Source organism: Myotis davidii, unplaced genomic scaffold (genome assembly GCF_000327345.1).
Source record: "Myotis davidii unplaced genomic scaffold, ASM32734v1 scaffold1185, whole genome shotgun sequence".
NCBI classification, from domain to species: Eukaryota; Metazoa; Chordata; class Mammalia; order Chiroptera; family Vespertilionidae; genus Myotis; species Myotis davidii.
The window spans coordinates 227,926-251,162 of NW_006296007.1; the positions used below are offsets into that span (position 1 = coordinate 227,926).

At 46.4% G+C, this 23,237-nt stretch overlaps 2 protein-coding genes across 2 annotated transcripts in view; both read right to left on the reverse strand.

The window, feature by feature from the left end:
* Nucleotides 1-10,734, reverse strand: part of OLFML1 (olfactomedin like 1) — a 24,406-nt gene extending 13,672 nt beyond the window's left edge. The window contains exons 1-3 of the mRNA XM_006770930.2: nt 10,334-10,734; nt 8,051-8,285; nt 6,514-6,802 (exon numbers count right to left, since the gene is read on the reverse strand). Coding sequence (XP_006770993.1) covers nt 6,514-6,802; nt 8,051-8,176 — 415 coding nt within the window. The 5' untranslated portion in view covers nt 8,177-8,285; nt 10,334-10,734. The remainder of the gene's footprint in view (nt 1-6,513; nt 6,803-8,050; nt 8,286-10,333) is intronic.
* Nucleotides 10,735-19,156: 8,422 nt separating this feature from the next.
* The window catches only part of SYT9 (synaptotagmin 9), a 119,493-nt gene continuing 115,412 nt past the window's right edge, over nt 19,157-23,237 (reverse strand). Inside the window, exon 7 of the mRNA XM_006770935.2 lies at nt 19,157-21,359. Within this exon, the coding sequence (XP_006770998.1) occupies nt 21,351-21,359 (9 nt within the window). The 3' untranslated portion in view covers nt 19,157-21,350. The remainder of the gene's footprint in view (nt 21,360-23,237) is intronic.

A 23,237-nucleotide genomic window follows, 5' to 3' on the forward strand; every position in this document is an offset into this window, starting at 1 on the left:
GAATGTGGGAGGAAGTCAGGCTGCGTGAAACACCCTGAGCCACAGCTCCTTCGTCTGAAAATAAGTCATCACGGTGTCCACCTAGCAGAGTTGTCATGGACAAGATAACAGATAAAAAGTGCTTAATGCAATCTTTGTCTAATAAGCTACTCCTCAAGGTCAGAAAATATTGATTTCTACTCTGTTCCAGACACTGTGGCAGACTTGAGAAACACAGCACGAATAATGCAGGGATGCATGGAGTATATTTTTGTTTTCAGAATAGCAGATCAGACACAACGTAGAGCATCAGGTGAATGGAGATAGGAGGTAGTGGCACAGGACAAAGCTGAGAAATGTTCCAAGTTGCTGTGGTCAACTGTTGACTTGTTATCTACTTTCATAATAAAAGTAAATCCAATAACTATAGTACATACATTATTCATAGTTTTTATTTACTCAGCAGGTATTACTTTCATAGAGAATGACACAATAAATTATTTAAAGAAAGCTTGATTAGGGTCAGGTTGTAAGGGCTTTCTTTATGCTATTTTATGAGGTTTGCTTTAGCCTGTAGGTTGTGGTTGCCATCAACGTTGATAAAGTAATGATAAAGTAACTCTAGCAAGATGACCCCGATGACAGCAGTATACAAGAAAGCCCTGGTACGGCAAGAGAGTGGCAGCCTGAAGATCAGTTAGGAGGCTCTTATAATCAAGTCCAGGGATGATCAGGGAGTGGTGCAGATGGAAAGAATACATTTGAGAGATACTCAGAAGGAAGAATCTATGGGACGTGGTGCCGGTCAGATGAGGGCCAAAGAGATGCCCTGAGATTGCTAGCACAGGAAAGTGTGTGTGCAGCTCTTCTGTGAACGGAGAGAACCAGAGGGAAGCAGAGGAGTTTTGTAGTTTAAGAGTAAGTGAAGAAAAGTCAGGAATTAAAAATCTAGAAGGTGGGGGAAGAAAATTGACCCTTCTCGGCCAGGATTTAAAAGGATTTAAACCCAACTGTTTATGATAGGAATCACCATCCAATAGCAACTAAGAGAATTGACATGGTCTTCACATGTGTCCCACAATAAGATCCGAAGCAGCTGAGCCTTGCGGCACAGGCATCTAGTCTCAGAACAGAGGGCTCCCACTTTGAGTGCCTGTGTGACAGGCCTGGAGATGACCTCCCTGCCTCCAGTCTCACCCACCTATGCACACTCAGCCTCCCCTACTGCAGTCCCTTCTGTACACTGTGACCAGCATGACCTTCCTAAAACCTCCGTCTGAGCCCGGACACTCCCATGCTTACCACTATCCAGCAGCATAGCACACACAGTGGGAGAGGTTTAGGGTGGGAGCCAGCCTGCCTTCGTTTGAATCCCAGTTCTGACGCCAATTAGCTCTGAGTCCTTGGAGAGTTGCTTATCGTCTCAGTGCCTTGATTTCCTCACCCATAAGTGGGGGATGATTGTAAACCTATCTCATAGGGTTGTTGTGAGAATTAGATGACATGATCCAATATATAAAATGCTTAAAGATGACCTGCTACATAACAGGCACTCAATAAATACTAGCTACTCTTGTTCACATGACTGTCATTTCCCACAGCGTGAAAGTATGACCTGGCTTAGCACAAAGGAGCTTAGCTCTCGTCTGGTTCTTTAATCTCCTCCCCAAGACTCCCCCTCACCTGAGATCTACTGAACGCTAAGCCCGATCAGGCCGTGGTGCCTCCACACATTGTTCCATTTGCTCAAAGTGCCCTTTATTCTCCATTTGATCCGTTCTTTTCATTATTAAAACTCAGCTTGAGGGTTACTTTCTAGATTCCAGTCTCCCCCATCTCCAAGGCAGCCCTGACCTTGCTTAACTGCTTAGTGCCGGCCCCTTCTGCTGCTGTGACACCTCCACCGGACAGTCTCACTCTGGTTGTTATCCTCTTCGCTTACGTGCTTCCCCACGTGGCTATAAGCTTTTTCAGGACAAGATGCTATACCAGTCAGTGTTCCATCTCTAATGCCGGGCACAATGCCAGCATTAATCTGGAATTCAGTTAGACATTTGTTGAATGAATGAATAAATGAGTGAGCTAAAGAGAGAATAAATGGATGTTCACTCCACCTAGAGCCCAAAGGCAGCAGCTGAAACAACTTTGGGACCTTCTGTTAGTATCTGCAGTGATGGGCCTGGAGGTATCCTCCTAGGCCACGGGCCTTCCGGAGGGATGGACAAGACGTGCTGTGCACAGGGTCCTTTCTGGACCCAGCACAGTGACCCTGAATTCTCTAGGACAGTGGTCGGCAAACTTGGCTCTTGAGTCACATGCGAGGAGGCAGCACAGGATGAGCTGCCCACACACACCCCCAGCATTGCTGGCCCCATGCATGCAGCAACTTCTGGGTGAAGAACCTCTGTGTGTAAGATTGTGTGTGCACATATGTGTGCACACGTGTGCGCACTCAAGCACTCTCCTGGGCTCACACTTGTGTGTATACCCTCACTCTCCTCCTTCATGGAAATATATCTGCTTTAAATTAGAGTTACACATCTCAATGTTCGGCTGCACTTACCACAAACTAACAGACCCTGGGGCTTGGCTCACAGGTATGTTTTAGTTGGCTTCCAGGGGGTTTTTGTTTGCTTACTTGTCTTGTTTTTTAATTTTATTTTGTTTTTAATAGCTTTGAGTATGTGGCTAACCCATTTACACTACCTGAATGGATCCCACAGGCATTTAAATTTGCAGCAACATACTTTCTTCTTTCAAACATGATCTAACAAAAGACATGGGTTATTTAATTTAGCAGGAAGAGGGTTACTTGAGGTAACCTGTGCGCACCCTTGTAATAAAAGGAGCTGGACTGAAACAGGAAATAAAATCTCTCACAATGCCTCGTTTTGACTGCCTTGAGAATTCCTTTATAAGTGATTTACAAGTTAAAAAGAGGTTAATACTCTTATCCACACAAGAATGCAAGCGTGTGGGATTGGCCGAAGAGTTCTGTTGGGTAAGTTCTCCATCTGGGTATCTGAGGCAATGGTGTTTTGCCATAAATTGTCAAGTGCAATGCAAAATTTCTTTATACTAATAAAAGCTAAAGAATCAAAGACTTGGAAAGATTTTAAAATATAAGTTAGATTGTATTCCAGTAACTTTCACTCACTGCATTCTAAGGTGTGTGTGTGTGTGTGTGTGTGTGTGTGTGTGTACCTTCTCTCCCTCTATCACTGGAAGAGAAGGAAGAAGAGAGATAGGGGTTGGGGAGGGAGCGAGTGTTTATGTTTTTTAGAGTTAATATTCTAAAAATTTACTTGCCCCCCAAACATCCCTGGGACTGTGGTTCTCATCGAACATCTTTGGGGATCTTCTCGAAATAAAGCTTGAAGACTTGGGAACAGCTCTCTAGGAAATGGTTTAATTACAGAGCAACTCCATCATATTAATTATCCCCAGAACCTGGTCCTTCAAGTTACCTAAGAAATAAAATAGTTCCTGAATAAATAAGCACCACTTAGACTAATGTTAGAATTTTCTGGAAATCTCTTGAGACACAAGGTTGAATTTTCCCAAGGAAGTCATATTATCCTCTCCCTATAGATTTTCTGTAAAACACACACACACACACACACACAACAAACCCCCATCCTAAGCTCTCAGAGTCTTCTGCTCTTAGTGTCTCTTCTATAGACAATTTTTACAGCCTCCTTCATGGGATGCCCTGATTCCAGACTCTGGGAATACAGAAAAAAAAGATGCAATAGCTCATGATCTCGTGATCTGGTTTAGGAGTCAATTACACACACACACACACACACACACACACACATATATATAGTTAAAAATGTGAGTGCTCCCTTGGAGGATTGAATGAGGTGCTACAGGCCAAACTGCTGGAGCCCCCCTCCCAACCTCCTTCACCCCCAGAAGTCTTCCCACAGAATCCACAGCTTTTTGAATCATAAAGGGTAGGTAGAGAAAACAATATTTGTATTTTTAATTGCAACTGCATTGGGTAAGTCACAGAAACCTAAGAAGCTGGAGATGAATTTGTGCCACTTTGTGAGGGGCCTTCTCTATACAAAAGGCTAAGAGATTCCAATGGATTTTTTGTTGTTGCTCATAACTGATGGTGAATGACAAAAATACAAAACCAAAACAAAAAATCCACCCAGAGGAGTAATGTGATTCATTTGGTGTTGTGGGAAGGCCTGCACGGTAGCAGATAGACTGTAGGAGCAAGACCAGAGGGAAAGAAGCAGTAAAAGGGCTAGTGCAGGATGTAGCACATCCTACTCACTCCTCTGTCCCTACTGTGTATGTAGCACAGGACCCATCCAAGAGTTGGGACAAAAGCGGTTGTTAATCATAAACCAAATCAACAAATGAAGGCCCCAGAGGCCCCATGGAAGGAGCAATCTCCAGAAAGCTGACAAGGAACTCACCATGGGGAGGGAAATTTTCAGGCCTCCAGTGCTCGAGGGATGAGACAGAGGATGAGAGTTAAATAAGTAGGAAGACCAGACTATGCTGAGCTTAAGTTGGAGTGGAAAGGGGCACTTCAAAGCCTGAGGGGCTCAGGGTGTTCAAGGACAAGGAGCAGCTCAGGGTCCACTGTTCACTAACTGTTTAGGCTTGGGGTCCTGCCTGACCCCTGGCACAAAAGTTCAGGCACATTCTAGCTCAGGCCACATTAGCACCCAATCTTACACACTGGTTTTTTTTGGGCGGCTTCTGTTCCATCCCCTGCGAGCCCATCCTTACCTTTACCCCTCCCATCACCCCATGCTGATCCCCAGTTGTTCCTTTTCAGAGGATGGCTCATCTCAATACCATGTCAGGGCCAAAAAGGATTACTCACTTGACCAACTTGATCAACTGCTTCCTATAATAGATAAGGCACCCTCCTCTCTGTCTTCTGACTCAGAGATAAGATGTTCCCTGTTCTTTCAAAACCATAGCCCCTCTCTGTGCTGACAATCCTTCTACATTCATTCATCTTCTCAGTTATTCACTGATAAAGATTTGTTGAACATAAACACTATTTTAGGCACTGGGACACACACAGCATTGAATATGAAATGCAGGATCTAGGCTCCTATAGAGCTGACATTTTAGATCCAAGCAGTGACCAAATAAATAAGCTAGAAGACTTCAAAGTAATAAGTGATTAAAAAAAAAAGTAGAGTAATAAGAGCTCCAAAAATCCTCTTGGGTTTCCTATCTCAACATATTTCAGATTAACCACCAATGACCTAAGCCAAATCCCTGGGAAGCATCTTGAATGCATCCTTCTCACTCACTTTTCACTCTTAATTATCAGTCACCAAGCCATGTGGATTCCAAGTGTCAGTGGCTCTCAAATCCATCTGTTCTCCATCTCAATGACACAATGTAGGCACCATCACTGTTGTCCAAATTACTGCAGTATTCCCTTGACTGGTCTCTGCTCTCTAGTCTAGTCCTCTTCCTTCATGTCATGCCCCTGCTTAAAACTGCTCAGTGGTTCTCTATAGTTTCTCAAGTCAAGTGCAAACCCATTAGCATGCAAGGTCTTTCATTACCTGGATCCTGCTGGACTCTTCAGTCCTGCTTTCCTACACTCACCTGCCCCATACAGGTCCACTCAGCCATATCTGCAGATCTGCATGCCCAAGTATACACACCCTCATGTCTTTGACATGCTGTCCCCTCTGCACATACTTCTCTAATTTCTTTGTTCAAAACTCATCTCAAGTGTCATCTCATTTGGGAAGAACCATGCAGTTCTTATGAGGGTTACATTGAGAAGGGATGATGGCACCATGATGGCATTCAGCTATGTCTTATTTCCCTAATGGAGTGTCTCACATATGGAGCACACATAATTAGCCTATAAATAAAGTTTTCCCATTTGCAATAAACCATCTCAGAATATAGGCTTGGATGGGGGGAAGGGGAGGGAATTGTCTCGTCATTATTTTCATAAAATGGACTCACACATAGGACATTTTCCTTCTCATTTATGTTTTTGTTGCTTGCTACTTGTTTTAATTTGAGATCCTAAACATTATTCTTAATGGCTTGGAAGTGATTCTGATGGGTCACAAGATAGGAGACAAGTCCCCGAGATCCCACCATTGGCACAGTGCGCACAATAATAATTCACTGCAGACCCTGACCCTGAGTATTGCCTGGCACATTTGCAGCCTCTCCAGGCTCACAGGGCCCTGGGAGAATCCACCAATCTGTCACTCTCCTGGAAAGATCTGCAACCACAGGTCTCCACCAAACCAAGGTCTATCAGGAGATGCCCTTCCTGGCTGACCTCTGACACTGTAGCCCTGACCTTCTATGGGTCCTTAAGAATGCCGTGTGAAATGAAAAGCTGCTTTCTATAAATGGATTCTCCTGTGGACACCAGTTCCCTGCTAAGGTTGCCTCCACACAGGCACATAAGAGGGCACATCCAGCTATTACTGTCATACTAGGTCAGCACCCCTGTACTGTCTGTGTCTCTGAGTGACAGTCCCCAGCATGATAAACAAGACCTAGCTCTCTTACTTGCATTCAGCAGAGTCTGGATCTTCTTCTCTTCTTCGGCTTCTTGGAGTAGCTTTTCTGCCAGCGTCTTGTCCTCTGATTCCACGCACATGTCTGCTTCCCGAAGGTACTCTAGGTAGTCAATCTCCCGCTGGGCGCGCTCCACCCTCAGTGCCAGGTTGTTCACTGCGCTCTTGTACTCGCTTGTGTAGGTGTGGCACTGCCCCAGCATCACGGATATGTTTTTTGAGAACTCGCGGAAGTCTTGAATGTATGCCCTCGTTGCTTGGGCACATATTTGCAGTCTTTGCTTTAGTTAGAAAATAAATTCCCAAATTACTGCTAGTTATTGAAGTTACCCAAGTAATATAAATCGCTATCATTCATTGAAAAGATTTAAAAAATACAAATAATCAAAAAGGGGGAAAATAAAAATCACCCTTAATTTCTTACTTTAAAGTGCTATGGATACTTCAATGTATCAATTTTTAAGTTTTCCCATGCATTTAGTCCTATATACTTTTCAATGTGGGCAAGTTGGTGCTAAATGTCGTGGTTGAGTATAACTCTGGCACTTTTAAGGAGGTGAGACTGGGGAGGAGGGGTCTGAGGAGGGAGCAAGTGAAAAAGCAGCAAGAGGCCACAGGCCTTAGAACATCTCATCCACCGCCTCTAGCCTCAGTTCGTTGGCCGGACAACATTGGGCCTGCTCTGCGGAATGATTTTGCCCTGACTGTAACTAGATCACCAAATAATTTGGACTTTTAAGGCTTTTCTGGAAAATATTGAAAATAAATATTGGAGATAAGAATGTCTTTGAAAGAAGGTAATTTATCAAAATTTAACTTGTACAAAAGCAAGATGATTAAGCATGAGATAGTCAGTGTCAACACCAGGGTTGTGTCAAAGGCCAAGTAGGGCAGAAGGTCACATTTGCCCCTGGGAGCCTGTTCATGCTACAAAAATGTTGCGTTTTGCAAAGTTCAATGAAATGGTAGCTGCAGTGTGTGGAGAAGAGGCCCAGGATCTTTCTCCATTTAGCATCGCTGAAATCTGCTCACTTCTAAATCCAAGTTCAGTTTGGCAAAAGAAGCTAGGTTGGCTTCTTGGCACAATATCATGACTTTTTACAGTGACCTAACGGCTTATCCTACGAAGACAAAAAGCAAAGCTAAAATTAGCTCTCATCCTGCTATAGTGAAAATGAAGAAAAAGTGACCCTAAATTTTAATTTTCAGATTTTAGAAGTTGAACCATCACATAATAACAGTTTTGGACATTTACCAGTATGCCAGGCACTATTCTAACTATGGAGTAATATTACATCTTCAGAATAGCTTTAGGAGGTAAATTCTATGAACATCCCCATTTTATAGATGAGAAAAACTGTGCAGAGGGAAGTCCTGCTCAAGGAGGAGGTGCACAGTCTGGACTCTGGTGCTCTGAACCACTAGATCATAAAAAATTTCAAGCGTAACCATAGCAATGCATCCAAGTAGATAGGGAAGCATGGGTAAGAGAAGCATGTTCCTGTATCAGGTGCACCAATGCCACCTACCTCCAAGACTTGAAAGCGCTGGTAGATGTAGTGCACCATGCCTGGGTCCTGAGCACACCGTGGCGGGGGCACAAAGGCGGAGAGGAACAGAACCAGGAGAGCAGAAGCTCGCTGAAGGGCCAGCATCGTCCTGCAAAACACCCAGGGGTGGAATCTTCTATGATGGGCCCCTCGAAGAAGACTCAAGGGTCCAGGTGGTGGTCTCCTGGTTTCCAGCCGCTGCTGTGAAAATCCGCTAAAAACAGCCGGAAAGCAAAGTTTGCCTGTTATTCCACCAGATGCATGACCTCACTTTGCAAGCTGGTGATCAAATCCAGCTGTTGGCAAGCGGGTCCCTGGAGGCCTAGCGGGCTGACTTGAGGAAGAGAGCTTCCTGGGTCCAGCATCTGTTGGCATCACCCTGACACACACGGACCCTCCCCAGGCAAGTGCTGCACCCGGCTTCTGGGCCTGGGTGAACGTGCATTGGGGTGGATGCAGGAAGGGCTTCTCCCCTCTCCCCAACTCTTTTACTTTTGCTTTCCTCCCCTCAGTGGACTCTGCAGTCCAATCACAGCCCTGACCTAACACACACCACTCCCAACTTCTCAGAGCTGCAATCTCAGCTTTGTTTCTGGCAAAAATTCCCAGGATCCTTTTCCCAGAAGTCCTGTTGGGAGACCCCACCCCTCCTCCAGACTCTCTTTGCATTCCTGTAGCTCTTAAAGGCACAGCAAGGGGAAGAAAAGCTGGGATATACACAGGGCTGATTGCCCCTTGGAGAGAGATACAATGGGCTGCAGGCCTAGCCACCCAGGCTGATAGCTAAAAAATCTAAGGATTGAGAGCAGAAGAGTTTTATTAAAATGCACAACAACAATTTGTGGTGCTCCTGAGGCTAAAGCATCAGGAAATGGAACTCTTACAAGGAAGCCCTTGATTTTTCTGAGTTCCTAGTGGCAGATGTCCCTTCACCTGTAGCTGTAGGCCAGCAATACATAGAACTCAGTTCCTACAGGCCCCAGTGCTGTTGAAGGTAAATCACATCCTTAGGACAAAATCTTCTAGATTTTGCCTTTGTTGTAGGCCTTTACTTACCTCAACCTCTCCTTCCATGGATGGGTCCACGATACCCATCGTTCTTTCTCCATCACCTACCAACATAGGGAAGGTTGGGGCATCTCTGGGATGTGGAAGGAACCCCGGCCAGGAGTCAGAAGACCTGAGTTCCCAAGAGACACTAACAGACTGAGAATTTCCAGTGTGGCCCTTGCCTGTCCCTGCCCCCCTTAGCTGTTCCTTTCTACCTCTCTTCCAGGTGACCTTAGCCCCTAACTGTGCCTCCCCACGCCCTTGGCAAAATCACAAACAAGGACTCCTCATCCTCGGGAACAATTCCTCCTATTTATGAGAACCATCTTTGAACTATTCTCCAAACTAGCTGAACTCCAGCTGGTCCTTCCTCGTAAATCTTTATTAAAAATACTGCTCCATTCAGCCTCCTTGCCCAAGCGAGAAGGCTCTTTAGGAAACGTCTCATGCCAGGCATTTTGGAATCAAGTCTTCCGCTAAAGGTGCTCTGGTTGATTTTCTTCCAGGAGCGCCCCGCGTCCTAACGTTGAGACTGTGAACTAAGGTGGGTAAAGTCGAGGGGGAAATCAACAATTGCATCACAATTAACGTTGGGGGGCAGCGTTGTGGATAAACTCGTTGTTGGTTTTCTATAGCATGCTTACATTGCTTTTACAATGACATATCCATTCGGTATTAATGAGTCTAAAGAATTACCGGAGAGTTGGTGGGAACGCGGGGGCGGGGGGGGGGCTTGGATTGTCATTGCCCCGTCGTGGATGGGATGTGCTCCAAAGAGCTTGGCTTCCGAGTCCAGGCCGGCAGTTTCTCCCTCTGCCTGCCAGTGACTCAGGCCCCACCCATCTCTCTTCGGTCACCAGCCTCACAGGGACAAGCTTAGTCTCTCTGCTCCAACTGTACCCACATGGTCTTGGAGGGTTTCACTCTTCTGGATCCCAGAGGTGGCAAAGCCCCACAGGTGGCTCCCCTGAGCCTTAGGAGTGGTGAGCCATGGGGCAGACCCAGAGTGGAAAGCCTTGTGTTTTCATAAGCAGAGGTTTCATAAAGGAAACATAATCTCACCTTGGAGGTAGTCACAGCGTTGACTGACAAACAGTAGCAGCCAACTCTGACCTTCATTCAGAGCAAGCCTTACCAATGGACAGGAAAAGATGGCTGGCGCAGTCTGCGGCTGGGATAAGATTACTCACTTGGTTCTTTTGCCTTCCTTACCTTTGACCTCTGGCCTTGACCACTGCTATAGCTCAGTAGTGAGGACAGTGACTGAGCACAGTGACTCCCTTTTCTCCTCTGCCGGGGCCCGATCCTTCTGCTCTCCTGCCACAGCGTCCTGAGAGAGGAAAGGAATCTTGGCAGCCACCACGATGTCCTCCATGTGGCTGGATCTAGGTCACTAGGCCTTGGTCTGTAAGCCCAGTCCCGACTGACTGTTTTCCCGAAATGATCAATCAGACCTGGACAAATTGACACCCAGCCAACCAGCCCACCGAGGCTGATCTCGCCCAGCTTCCCAGGTGCTCTTGGGGTTCTTTGCCACCTTCGCCACTGGTGGTCATTTCCTGCTGTGCCTCCATAGGAGCTGAGGCCCTGATTTCCAGAGCCTCCTGTGCCCCCAGGATCCTCCGTGTTACTGAGCGGTGCTGACCGACTCTGGAAAGTGTGAAGAGGAGACTGTCTTCTTGAGGAGGCAGTGCCCTGCTCACAGAATCCCATCTGGGATTCTAGAATTCATCACTCAGATCTGAACAAGATGTCTCATCTTTTTGTCTTTTCTTCCCTTCTCTTTCTTCTCAGCTTTTCTCTTTATCTTTCATTCACCATTCAGGCCTCTACCCCCATCCTAATAGCTCTTTGCCTTAACGTCATCCTCCAATGCTCCAACCTTTTATAAGTAATTACATTGTTTTTCTGCCTGAGCGATGGGAGCAGCCTCTAATTCCCTGTTTATGTTTCTAGATAAAGCACTGGCTGAGTTTATGCCAAAAGAAAACCCTTGACAATAATCTCAGCCAACCCCTCTTGCTTCAGCTCTTACCATCTCCCATCTTCCACCTCCAGAACAGCCTCATCTAATCACCCCAAACTCCCTAGGACATATGACATCATGGTGTCTCTGCTTATGTGGGTCCCTCAGCCTAGAATGTTCCTCTCTTTTGGAACCAGTGAATTGTTATTCATTCTTCGTGTCTTCCTATCACTTCCTCACCTCCATCCCCAGCAGAATAACCCCTTCTTTCATCTGTTTTCATAACACATTGGAGTATGAATCTTGGAGATCTGGACATGGGCTCATCTGGACATTGGTGCTGTGGGTAGAGAGGTGAGGAGAGGGGCTGGGGGGGGGAATTGAACCTCCTGGTGCATAGGTTGACATTCAACCACTGAACCACTCTGGCCAGGCGTTATGTTTAATCAGTCATGAAAACTTATTAATTTTAGCACCTAAATATATATCAAATATGCCCTCTTCTCTCTTACCCTTTTACCCTGCTGCTGCTTCCTTACTTAGGGCTTCTTTGTGTCCCACTTTTAATTCATTTAACAACTATTTGGGCGTACCTATGTGCTCCAAGTCTTGCACCATGCACTAGCATGCAATTATGGACAGGATAGACACATTCCTTGCCCTTGCAGAGGATGTAGTCAGTAGGGAAGGCAATTACGTGGATGCTTAAGTCAATTATGCAGTAACAGAGCCAGCACTGAATGCAGTGACAGCGTGGGGGTGGGGCCTCTGAGCTCCGTGAATCAGGGGAGACTTTCCAAAGGAGGTGACATCTAAGCGGAGACTTGAAGGATGAATAGGAGTTAGGCCTACAAAGTGGATAGCAGGGAGGAGAGAAGGGGAGGCTCTAGGCAGAAGCAATAGCAGGACAAAGACACACAAATCAGAGAGCGCTTAGTGGACATGAGGGACTGATCAAAGTTCCCTGTGAACTTTCAATGGCTGGGTGATGCTGGAAGGGTATTGTAGGTCAGGTTCCCCAGAAACAGACTGTGAGACCAACTTGTATGTAAGACACGTGGGTGGTTTTCTCTGGAACAATACCTGTTGGGAGTGAGTGAAGCATGAATGGGCAAAGAGAGAAGCTGCAAAGAGAGAAGTTGCAACACAGACCTCAACCAATCTCACAGGAGCTCTGGAACCAGGAGGGCCCCTCACATATACGTCCCCAATTAAGGCCAGGGGACCCCGCCTTGGCACCCTTGCATCAGGCAGTCATTGCCGAGGGCTGGGAGGGTGTATAATCATGAACAAGGCAGAATCCTCTCGAGTGGCATTGTTCTTGCCTGAAGCCAGGAGCCTGGCCCTGTCTCTTCGCAGCCCCCAGCATGGACAGCTGCCTGCCCAGCATTCACGTGGTGGAACAGTCACAGCCTCCCTCTGCTCTTTGAAATAAAAACCATGTACACCAGTTCCCCAGAGCTCCCAAACCTCATTGTGATCATTCTGGTTTGACATTTGAAACCCACCTGGATAGTTTCCTATGAGATGATTATCTCTGGAGGCTGTGTGTCTCTGGTCCTAAGGGGCACTTGTCACTTGCCATGTGGGCTGGCTGAGCTCAGGTGGCCCATTTGGAGTCTCTGTTCCTGCAGCACCTGGAAGCCATGTCTCTGCCAGGACCTTCTGAAGTCTCGCTGCGGTTCACTCAGCTGGGGACGGCTTCAGAATGGAGGGGGAAGACGTGACGAGAGGCACTGATGGGGACTGGATGTGGCCTGTGACTTCTGGGGGTGGGAAAGGTGTGGCTGCAGCTAGAGAACACCTGCTGGCCAGGAAATGATGTCATACTGCCATACTCACTTGCATAGAGCTCCTTCCCAAGGAGGCCCCAGGGCCAGGGCTGGTCAGGGTAAATTGGAAGCTGGGTCTTCTAAAAAAATTTTTTTTATTGATTTTGGAGAGAAAGAGGGAGATAGAAACATCAATGACGAGAGAACCATTGATCAGCTGCCTCCTGCACACCCCACACTGGGGCACACCAGCCAGTGGGAAGCCTGGTCTTACGCAGGCTCTGTGGCTTCCCCAGTACAGGACCACCCTTGGTCTCTGCTGCACCGGTTCCCAAGTAAGTGAGGCCTCTGGGGACCTACGACCATTTAGTCCACTGGGAACAGACCCCAGGACTTAAAGCTGAAGGGCTAACCCCTCTCCCCAGAGAGTACCTGCTTGGTGATTGCAGTTCAGTGTTCCAGCCCAAATATTGTCAATTTTGTGCAAAATATTTGTTTGAGCCTTTAGCCACTAGAGGGCAGAGACTTTTCAGGTGTTACCTGCCTATGGCAGCGGTCATGGTCTGGTCATAGTCTGTTTCCTTTTGAGATTTGAATGGAAATAAAAAACTCTCCTCCAGAGTCTGCACTGGGTTCTCAGCAGCAGGAGCCCAGGACTACACAGGCCCGCCCCTGCCACACGGCTTCCCCCGGACAGGCATGGCGGTTCCTTAGACTCAGAGACACACAGACACCAGAGGTGGACGAGCGCACAACACACTGGGCCCATCCTCCTCACGTGAGAAGCAGCAGGAGCCACGGGTGGTCTCAGCGGCACAGGCAGGAGCAGAGCTCTGGGCCAGCCCCAGTCCATGGCTCTCTGCACCGGTTATACTGTTTCTGGGCCTTTGCTCAGTGTTTCTCAGGCTAACAAGCCAGCTGCAAATGCTATATATGAATGGCAACCTTTCATCAGAAACAGCAACCCTGACAAACCCTTTGCCTGATCTGACACGATCCTTTCATGAATCCACAGATCATGGCCCTCGAGTGGTGAGGACACACCTAGTGACACCTTTCCTGGCTGCAGACCAGGTTATAGAGGTGAGCGTCATGTAGAATCTTCCATAAAATGAGAGGTGAGAGCTGCCATGACTGAGGGTCATAGGTATCTGAGGAGACAGAAAGAAGCGTCCGAGAGAAGTAGGCTCCTTAGCCAGGTGGGCAGGTATGCTCAGGAAGTCTTGCCCTATGCCTGGCATTCCCATGCAGCGATTTCCCCAAGACCCTTAGAGCTCCTTGTTGCAAAGGGATGCACAAGGTCAAGTCTCCCAGCTCAGAATGAGGCCTTGCTCTCCTCAATCATTTTCCTTTGCCTCGAAAGGAAGGGACATGAAGCCCTGCATCGGCCTCTGGCTTCGTCCGAGCTGTTCCTGCACAATGATTGCATGTATGTGTGTGTGTGTGTGCATGTGCACAGTGACCGGGAATACCAAGCAACATTAAGTGAAGATCACTGAGAGGCTGGGGCAAGGGGGGAGGTTCAGGCAGGGGCAGCCTGTTCCACACTTGGTTTGTGTGCTGAGCCCTATGGCGATTGCCAGAGTCCCTTTAAGCCCAGAAGAGTGGAAGCCAAGTACAGAATTGCTGATGTCCCTAAGGTATGTTTGTGATCTGGTTGCATGAGGGACTCACAAGGGCCTGGGCAGGGATCCCTAAGGGCCGGGAGAATAGTAGGAAGATGAGGCCTGAAGGTCACAGGGCTGGTCAGTGGCAGAGCAGATCCTCAGCCCACCACGGGCCAGCTGTTTCCCACCACACTCTGCTAGGAGCGAACTGGTTTGAGTTCCTTCTGCATCTTCTCGGGCCAGCTGGTCTCTCCCACTGCTTCCATCTACCAGAATAAGGCAAACGTTTTACGATGAGAGCCCAAAGCAGTGAGATAGTGCACTAAAATAGTTTCAAGTGGTGGGCAAAAGTTTAATCTTCCTTCCCAGTCCTTACCCTTGGATAATTACAGCTTCAAGCCTGAAATCTGCCTTTCCCAAGCTAGTGATTTTACCTTGGCCCCTGGAGTCAAAGGTCATGAGTTTGCCCCTCAATCATATAAACACCTTCCTCCACCAGGACCTGCCCTCCCCAGGGAAGATCAGAAGACGTGTGGATGGTGCTGGGGTTTCCTGTGCTGCTCTTCTCCTCCAAGCCGGAAAGGACCCCCGGGGGGTTGTGGGTCCCACTGAGGCTTCCTGCTTAGGACCGGTCATTTAAGGAGGCACCACAACAACTGTTTTTTATTTTTTCATGGGCTGTCAAAATTGACATAATGGAGCCATTCAGTTAAACATCAATATTTGGCTTACCAGATATAACAAGCATTTGAATACTTCACTAAACTTTTCTGGTTTCTTTAGTCATAGACATAACTCTTGAATTTTCTCTGAGTCCATTGTTTACATTTTTTGAAATTCCCACCTTTATGTCCCCTAAAATTTCAAGATCAGTAAGCTTTAAAAGGTAGGAAACAATGAAGAAAGAATACTGCGTTTGGGTTGGCTCTAGGTGACAATTTTCCTCCTCCCTTGTATTCATAGACAGAGGTTGCCCTTGCTCTTATTCTTTTGGTGACATAGACTCATTCTTCTTTGCTTAGATATTTTTTAGGGGTGGGGGTGGGGAAGGAAAGAACCAAGTGACAATTGCTGCCAAAATGGCATTGCCTTGACCTGGATGCACGCCCGGAGGGTTTCTGGAAGCTGCTGCAGCATGAGCTGAGCATCCTCAGGCCTGTGGCAGGGCCAGCAGGTGTTAACAGCCTGGTCAGGGCCCATCCACTGGGGCAGGTCAGGCAGGCAGCTTCCTGTGGATCTCAAGTATGGAAAACACTGGGAGGCAAAGTTTGAATGTCTTCTTGCTCATTTTACTCAAACTCACACAACTCTTTCCAACCCTGTCAGTGCTGTTCAAGATAGTGTGACACTTAACTTTGCAGAGAGAACAAAGGAAAACCAATAGATAGCTTAGACACATATTTACTTCGGTTGAAGTACTTTCCACACCAGGTGTTCTAATTTGGAACACAGCATAGAGCTGCTCATCTTCGATTTTATATGGTAGCTCAGGTACCCTGTTTCTCTCCAGGGCTGGGTCTTATTTTCAATAAAGCCTTTATAAAAAATTTCCATCCAAAACACAATTTAAAAATTCTGACCATAATGTTGGGACAAAGTGCAGATTTGTTGCTCATCTAAGAAAGTCCATGAGACTTGGTGGGTCCAGCCAGGCAGTGAATCGTTGGCAGAGTTCCAATCCGAGCTGTGGACACGCAGGCGGGATGGTGCACTGTAGTTGTTTTACGAAACATGAAGTTTATGGCAATGTTTTTTTCATCAGGTTCTTATCTGGCTTGCACTTGCTTGTGCATTTTTGAAAATTTTATTTTAGACTTAAAATGTTAAGTTAGTTCCAAAATTTCTTGAGGAAAAAAATATTATTTTTTAAAAGTCATTACTTTTTGGAGATGAGGGTAAAACTTGTTTCTAGAAAGTTTATTTACCAGTTGATATAGTCCACAAACTCAACTCTGAAGCCCTGAATACAAGTATCTTCAGATATTTGAAGAAATTATTTTATTATTATCTGAAAGCTCTGAGTGTGGTGAATTAGAGAAATTATCTTTCTTTGATTAATTCAAATCTGGATACTGTCACCATGCAAAAACGAATTTTGTCTAAATTGTGAAAGTCATTGTCTTTGGGGCAATGTTCACTTGATAGGAAAAGCCATGAATATTACTAGTCAAGCATTGGCTTAGAAATAGCTTTAATGTAAAGAATAATATCGGAATAATAACTATAATGAAATTAGTATGGAGCCAAGAAGATACTACCTTTTTTAAAAAACTAACTTTACTCTTTGGAACTGCAAGTTGAATTTTCAAAAAAATAAAGAAAATAGACAAAAATGATACCGTACATTGTAAGCCATAGAACATAGTGTTGTTATTATAACTTTTACATTGATAACTGTACTGTCAAGCAATACTCCTCTAGCCTTCGCGGAGAAATCTCACTTACGGTGGAGTGTGGGAGGCAGTGCAATGACGTCAGGGAACAGCCTCTGTGGCCCAGGTCCCTTCGGCCTTTTCTCTTGCCAACCAGGCAAAGATGCATGTGAATCCTCAGCTGGCTTGTGGGTGAACTGGGGGAGCCTGATGCCATTAAGGCTTAACCCTCTGAGGCTTGGAGGCCATCTAGGTTATTGGTCCTTTCCAGGCCCAGAGCTCCTGGACACGGTGAAAAGACAGCAGGGAGTGTGCGGACAGGGGTGATTATGCCGCTGGTTTAATTTTGCAGCCCATATGCCCAGGGAGCCTAGGCAGCAAGTGACAAGTAAGCCTTCCGAGTGGAAGAAGGGAGGAGTGGGCTCTGCCATGGCCCTTGGAGAGCCTGGGTCGGATTTCTTAGGAGACTGAGCAAAGGGTGCTTGATACCTGACATCGACACTAGAGGCAGGTGCATGGTGCTGTTCAGGGCTTCTGTTTGCCTTACATCTGGGCTTAGAGGTGAGGACCAGGTCTCGCCTTCTACAGCTCCTGGAATACCAGCCAACCCCCTTGCCCTGCTTTCCTTGAAGTTCTCCTACAGGTCTTCCCTGGATATTTCCTCGGTTGGTAGGGCAACTGCTCCCTCTGGTCATTTTCTTTCTCTTAGCTCTACTATTTCATCTCTTCCTCGAAGGTCAGCCTATTTCAGATGCAGTCAGATTAAGGTGGAATAGCATGTGCTGGAACAAAGGGCCCCCTTCATCTTGGCCTCTTTTCCAGAAAGGGCATCTCAGAGACCCACCGTAATTCTCTGAGCACTGCCTGCGACTGATCTCTGGCTTCCAAGATAAAATCCCGAACAGCGCCTCTGCGACATCACTGGCCCCGTGGCTGGGGAAGCAATCGCGGGTGGTTGTTAAAGGATGTTGAGGGGTATCTCCTCTCTCCGGTTTGGAGAGAAGACTGGAGGGGCAGGAGTCAGAAGGCCCCATCCGTGATAAAACCTCAGTCTCAGAAAAACCTCACTGACCACTCATAGCCCTGGCTGTGCTCAGTGTCAGCACCAGCTCAGGAATGCGGTGTGTGAGAGACATCCTCTTCGCAGGGTCTAGGACGGGACAGCAAAGCAACAGGGGAGGCCACCCTCTCTGGCTTGAGTGTGGGTGGCAATTCCAGGCTGGACACTGCCAATATCCCCCCAGTAGCCATCGGTGAAATGGGGGGCTAAGGGCAGCTAAATGGTCTGCGAATTCCCAGGATCCATCTAGAGGACGCCGGCATCATTTTTGGCCATCTGCACAACCATGTTTTATGTCCTTTTCTCAGTTTATTAACCCCTTCCCCGGCAGAAACGTGTATACACGTTTTCACAAAATGTTCTTTTTTCAGTCGTCGACGAGTATACTCGTCTAAAACTTCACCTTCAAAAACCAGCTACATACGTACCATTCTAAATAATTTCATCTAGAAACCTTCTGAGGAAATACTATTCTTAACCACAAAAATGGGAAGAAAAAATAATTACAAACTGTTTTCATAACCAGCATCAAAAATACTATATAGAACCAAAATAAAAAAATTAGTCTGAAAAAGAAACGTTTTTAACAAAAAAATTGTTGGGGAAGGAGTTAAATCACTTTCTATATCTTTTTTTGAAAGTTCTAGCAAGCTGGCAGAGTTAGATAGAGACCAGGTGAGGGGAAAGGTCAGTGGACTGGCCCCAGACTATTCCATATCGCAGGGCTGCTGCGAGGGGGGAGGGGCAACTGGAGAAAGCACCATGGCAACACTCGTGGTGTGGAGACCTTATGTGAGGGGACAGCTGGCAGAATTATGTTCATCCAATCTGGACTTGATAAAACCCTTCTCTCTTAAGTAGCTGCAATAATTCTTTCTGAAGTCTTCAGAAAAGGAACAGACCACCTCTAACTTAGTATACGTAGCATTTTCATCTCTGCGTTTCCAAGGATGGGAATGTCTTGTTTGAACCTTTACTTTGGCGCAGAGATGAGGGGGAGAAAACATCCAACCCGAGCATTTGAGCAGTCAGTAGAATGACAATAATCGTGGTTTTCCTCCAGGGTTTCTTGTGACATCGCAAGATCTATAACCATCATAATGAGCTGCCTTTCTTTAGCTTCTGCTCTATTTAAGTGTCCACGGATATTACTCCCCCCCACTTTTGCCCCTTACTCCTCACCCCTCACTCCACCCTTCTGCATGTTAAGTATTGCATGTTGGACAATACCCTTCCCCCCAAGTTCAAGGAGACAAGGTTGGAATTTTTCAAAAGGAACATTTACTAGGAAACTAAAGGGAAACCAAACAGAATGCAAGAGAACAAAAGTAGAGTTGCAGATCGGCTGAGGGAGTTCAAATGTATAACGGTCCTCTGGCCACAGCTGGACTGGCTAGGCAAAGCTTTCCAGACACAAAGCCACCTGCCTGCCATGTGGGCAGGCCTCTTTGCCTTCTGGCCTCTTTAAAACCACCTTCTGTTTCATACCAACAAACCAGTAGCATACTCATTAGTACCCCAGGGCTGCTAGCTCTTTGGGCAGGAAGATCTTGATGGGGGAATAACAGACACAGCCGCCCCAGGATCTCCTGTCCAGGCTCCCAGTGCCAAGGACATATCAAAATTTATTGGGAGGGCTGCCTGATACTTATTTGGGACAATCTGGTTTATCTGGGACCATTCTTCTGGGCTTATCTGCCTGACTCTGGTGATCATATTTCTGCTGGTATGAGTGTTTCATGCTTTGCTCCTAACACTGAAATGGTGAAGAATGTCTGAATAGGGAGAACTAGGCAGAACGAGTTGGGCAAAGAAAGTAGCATTCTTCTCATGTCGTCAGACATAGGCAGAAACTTGGGTCCCCCTTCAATCCTGGAGGATGAAAGCCAATGAGATGGAAATGAATCAGGCAGGCTGGGGAGCACGTGAAGCTGGGCACAGCAATAGTGCCCCACACAACCAAAGGCCTCCATCCTTTTAGATCTGACATCAGGGTATTTCCTATACCAGGCAGCTGTGGCAACACAAAACTTTCTGAAGACACACAATGATCCTGTTTCCACCCAGTTAGTCCTCCTGAAATGATCATTCAAATGAAGATAATGAGCTTCCCAGGAAGGTAAACTATAATCTAACTCTGGATTCTGCTGCAAAGGGATCGCATGAAAAGGGAAATGTTATCTTGCAGAAGTGGTGAAAATGTGTGGGTGTGGTACTTGCACCCATCATGGGAGAGAGGACTTCCCCGCCCGGGGTATGCTGAGGCCTTTGGCTTCATTTATATGACAGCAGAAGCAATGAGGATGAGGAACACAGTTGGCAGTGAGTTGGCTGATATGGTCACAAAGGAAGCTGAGTAATGAATGAGATACTGGGGAGAGCCCTTGTCCTTCACTCTTGTGGGTATTTCCATTCCCCAAGTGCTATGAGAGTGATCTATGTGTCTGGAAGTGAAAAGGAAACCTGTTTGTAGCTACCCAAGGCTACCCTCTGGGCTGCTGCATGTGGAATTACCCCAGAAGGCACGCAGGCCAAGAAGGCCCAAAAGTTGTGCCTCCACTTGTGGGATTGCTGTACTCTCTCTCCATGAACTCAGCTCTCACAACGGCACATCCATTTTTGAGGCTGTTCCCTCCGTGGACAAATGAGTCTGGGAAAGGGTACTCAGTGCTTACACCACTGAGATGGATGTAACCATCTTACACCGCTAACAGGGATGGTAACTTTCATTCTAATGCCAACACTGGTTGGAAAGAAGTGGCTGCTGGCTACCCAGAAGACAGTGCTGTGGATTCTGACTCCTCAGAACCTGGGTTTAGCAGATGAGAGGGTCACGATCAACTGGTACTCGCTGCCATGTGTATGGGAGAGGGCAGTGGGTTTGCTGTGAGCTAGCCCTCCTGGCACTAGATTTTCTCCAGGGGAACAGCGTGCTTATCCTACTCCATTCCTGGAGCTATTCCTGGCAAAGCTGGAACACTTTTGGGGTAAAATATTTTCTGGAGACAGCTATTAGCTCAAAGATGAATTAAACCTGCTGCCTAGTTAGCACCTGGATATATTTTAAAATATTCTGTCCTTCCAGGGCATTCAAACAAATAGCATCATGTCAGTATGACGTTGCCAGGGCAGATGCTGTGCCATCACTGAGAGTCCTGGTCCTCTCAGTCCTCTCACTGTATCAGCTGGTTTCCTCCGTGGTCCAATCCTGGTTCTTGACTGTGAGAGACGTGCTGCCCCGACAGCACACCACGTTAGACCATCTGAAGACAACTGGACCATTCATGTTCACCAAACCCAGTCTGGAAAGAAGGCCAGTTACCACTGTGGTTACAGCTGAGCATTTGGTCACTGGAGTTGTCCGGGCGTTGTTGGATAGGGAATGTTACTTAAGATCTTTGTGAGATGGTTGTCCTACTGTGTCCTTGGCAAAGCAGTTCTCTTACCCACAGTCATCGTTTCTGCAGGAAGAAGAAACAAAAAGAATGCTTTGGTTTTCACCCATATATTTTTAACGTGTAGCAAACAAGTGCCAGGCACCGTGCTGGATGCAGGGCATGCAGTCCCATGGGTAAGACACACACCTTGCTTTCCGGGAGGCTCAAAGAGGGAGAAATTACAACATGGGAAGCTGAATAACAGAGGTGCGCATTAAAATGCATCAGAGCAAGTAGGAGGGAGGGAAGAGCTTCCAGGGGGTTGAGGAGGCTGCAGAGAGGGTGCTGAAAGATAAGTCTTTCAATTTTTTTTAAAAAATCTTTAAGTATAGTTGGTATAAATATTACATTAGTTCCAGGTGTACAATGAAGTGATTAGACATTTATATACCTTACACTGTGACCACCACACTGTCTAGTAATCATCTGTCACCATGAAAATTTATCACAATATTATTGGCTATATTCCCCTTCACCTTCCCACCCATGCACCATCCCCTCCCCTTTGGCAGCCATCAGTTTGATCTGTTTCTATGAGTCTGCAAAGAAAGCAAATTGAAACCACAATGAGCTACCACCTCACAAAAGTCAGAATAGCTATTAGCAAAAAGTCAATGAATAACACGTATTGGCAAGGATGTGGACAGGCAACCCTTGGGTACTGTTGGTAGGGCCACAGATTGGTGCAGCCACTACAGAAATCAGTATGGAGTTTCCTCAAAAAATTAAAAATAGAACTACCATAGGACCCAGGATTCCACTTCTGGGTATTTATCCGAACAAAATAAAAAGACGAATTAAAAAAGATATATGCACCCCTATATTTATTGAGGAATTATTTCCAATAACCAACATATAGAAGCAATGTAGGTGTCCATTAATATATGGATGGGTATGCCGAAACCGGTTTGGCTCAGTGGATAGAGCGTCGGCCTGCAGACTGAAAGGTCCCAGGTTCGATTCCGGTCAAGGGCATGTACCTGGGTTGCGGGCACATCCCCAGTGGGAGATGTGCAGGAGGCAGCTGATCGATGTCTCTCTCTCATCGATGTTTCTAACTCTCTATCTCTCTCCCTTCCTCTCTGTAAAAAATCAATAAAATATATTTTTTTAAAAAATATATGGATGGATAAAGCAGTTGTGGTATATATATATATACAATGAAATATTACTCAGCAATAAAAATGCATAAAAGCTTGCCGTTTGCAACACTATGGATAGACCTGCAGGTTATTTTGCTCAGTGAAATAAGTCAGACAGAAAGACAAATGCCATATGGTTTCAATTACACGTGGAATCTAAAGAACCAAAACAAAGGGACAAACAAGAAGGATACTTCTTGAGTTGGAGCATTTAGGCCAGGGGTCCTCAAACTTTTTAAACAGGGGGCCAGTTCACTGTCCCTCAGATCATTGGAGGGCTGGACTATAGTTTAAAAAAAAACTATGAACAAATTCCTATGCACACTGCACATATCTTATTTTGAAGTAAAAAAACAAAATGGGAACAAATACAATATTTGTATTTGAACAGGTACCAAGCAGGAAAGGGCACGTGGGCACTGGATGTATTGTCAGAACGGGGTGGAGTGAGGGGCGGAGTCGTGGGAAGTGAGCTGGGGAATGGAGGGGGTCTGTGTGGTGCAACATCCCTTCCTTGTTTCCAGTCCATGAAGGGCAGGCTTTCAGTGGAGCCCAGACTTAGAGCAGCAAGATCTTTTGTTTCCCGCTCAGCCCAGCCTTCAACTTATCAACTCAGGCCATTTTCCAGTGCAGATGGAGGGAATTCATGCTGAGTCACAGAGAGAAAGAAAACGGGAGTCACTGCCAGGGACACGGCGACGACAAAAACGATGCACAGACACGATGGGAGAGCCCAGACATTCTCCAATCAGGATACATG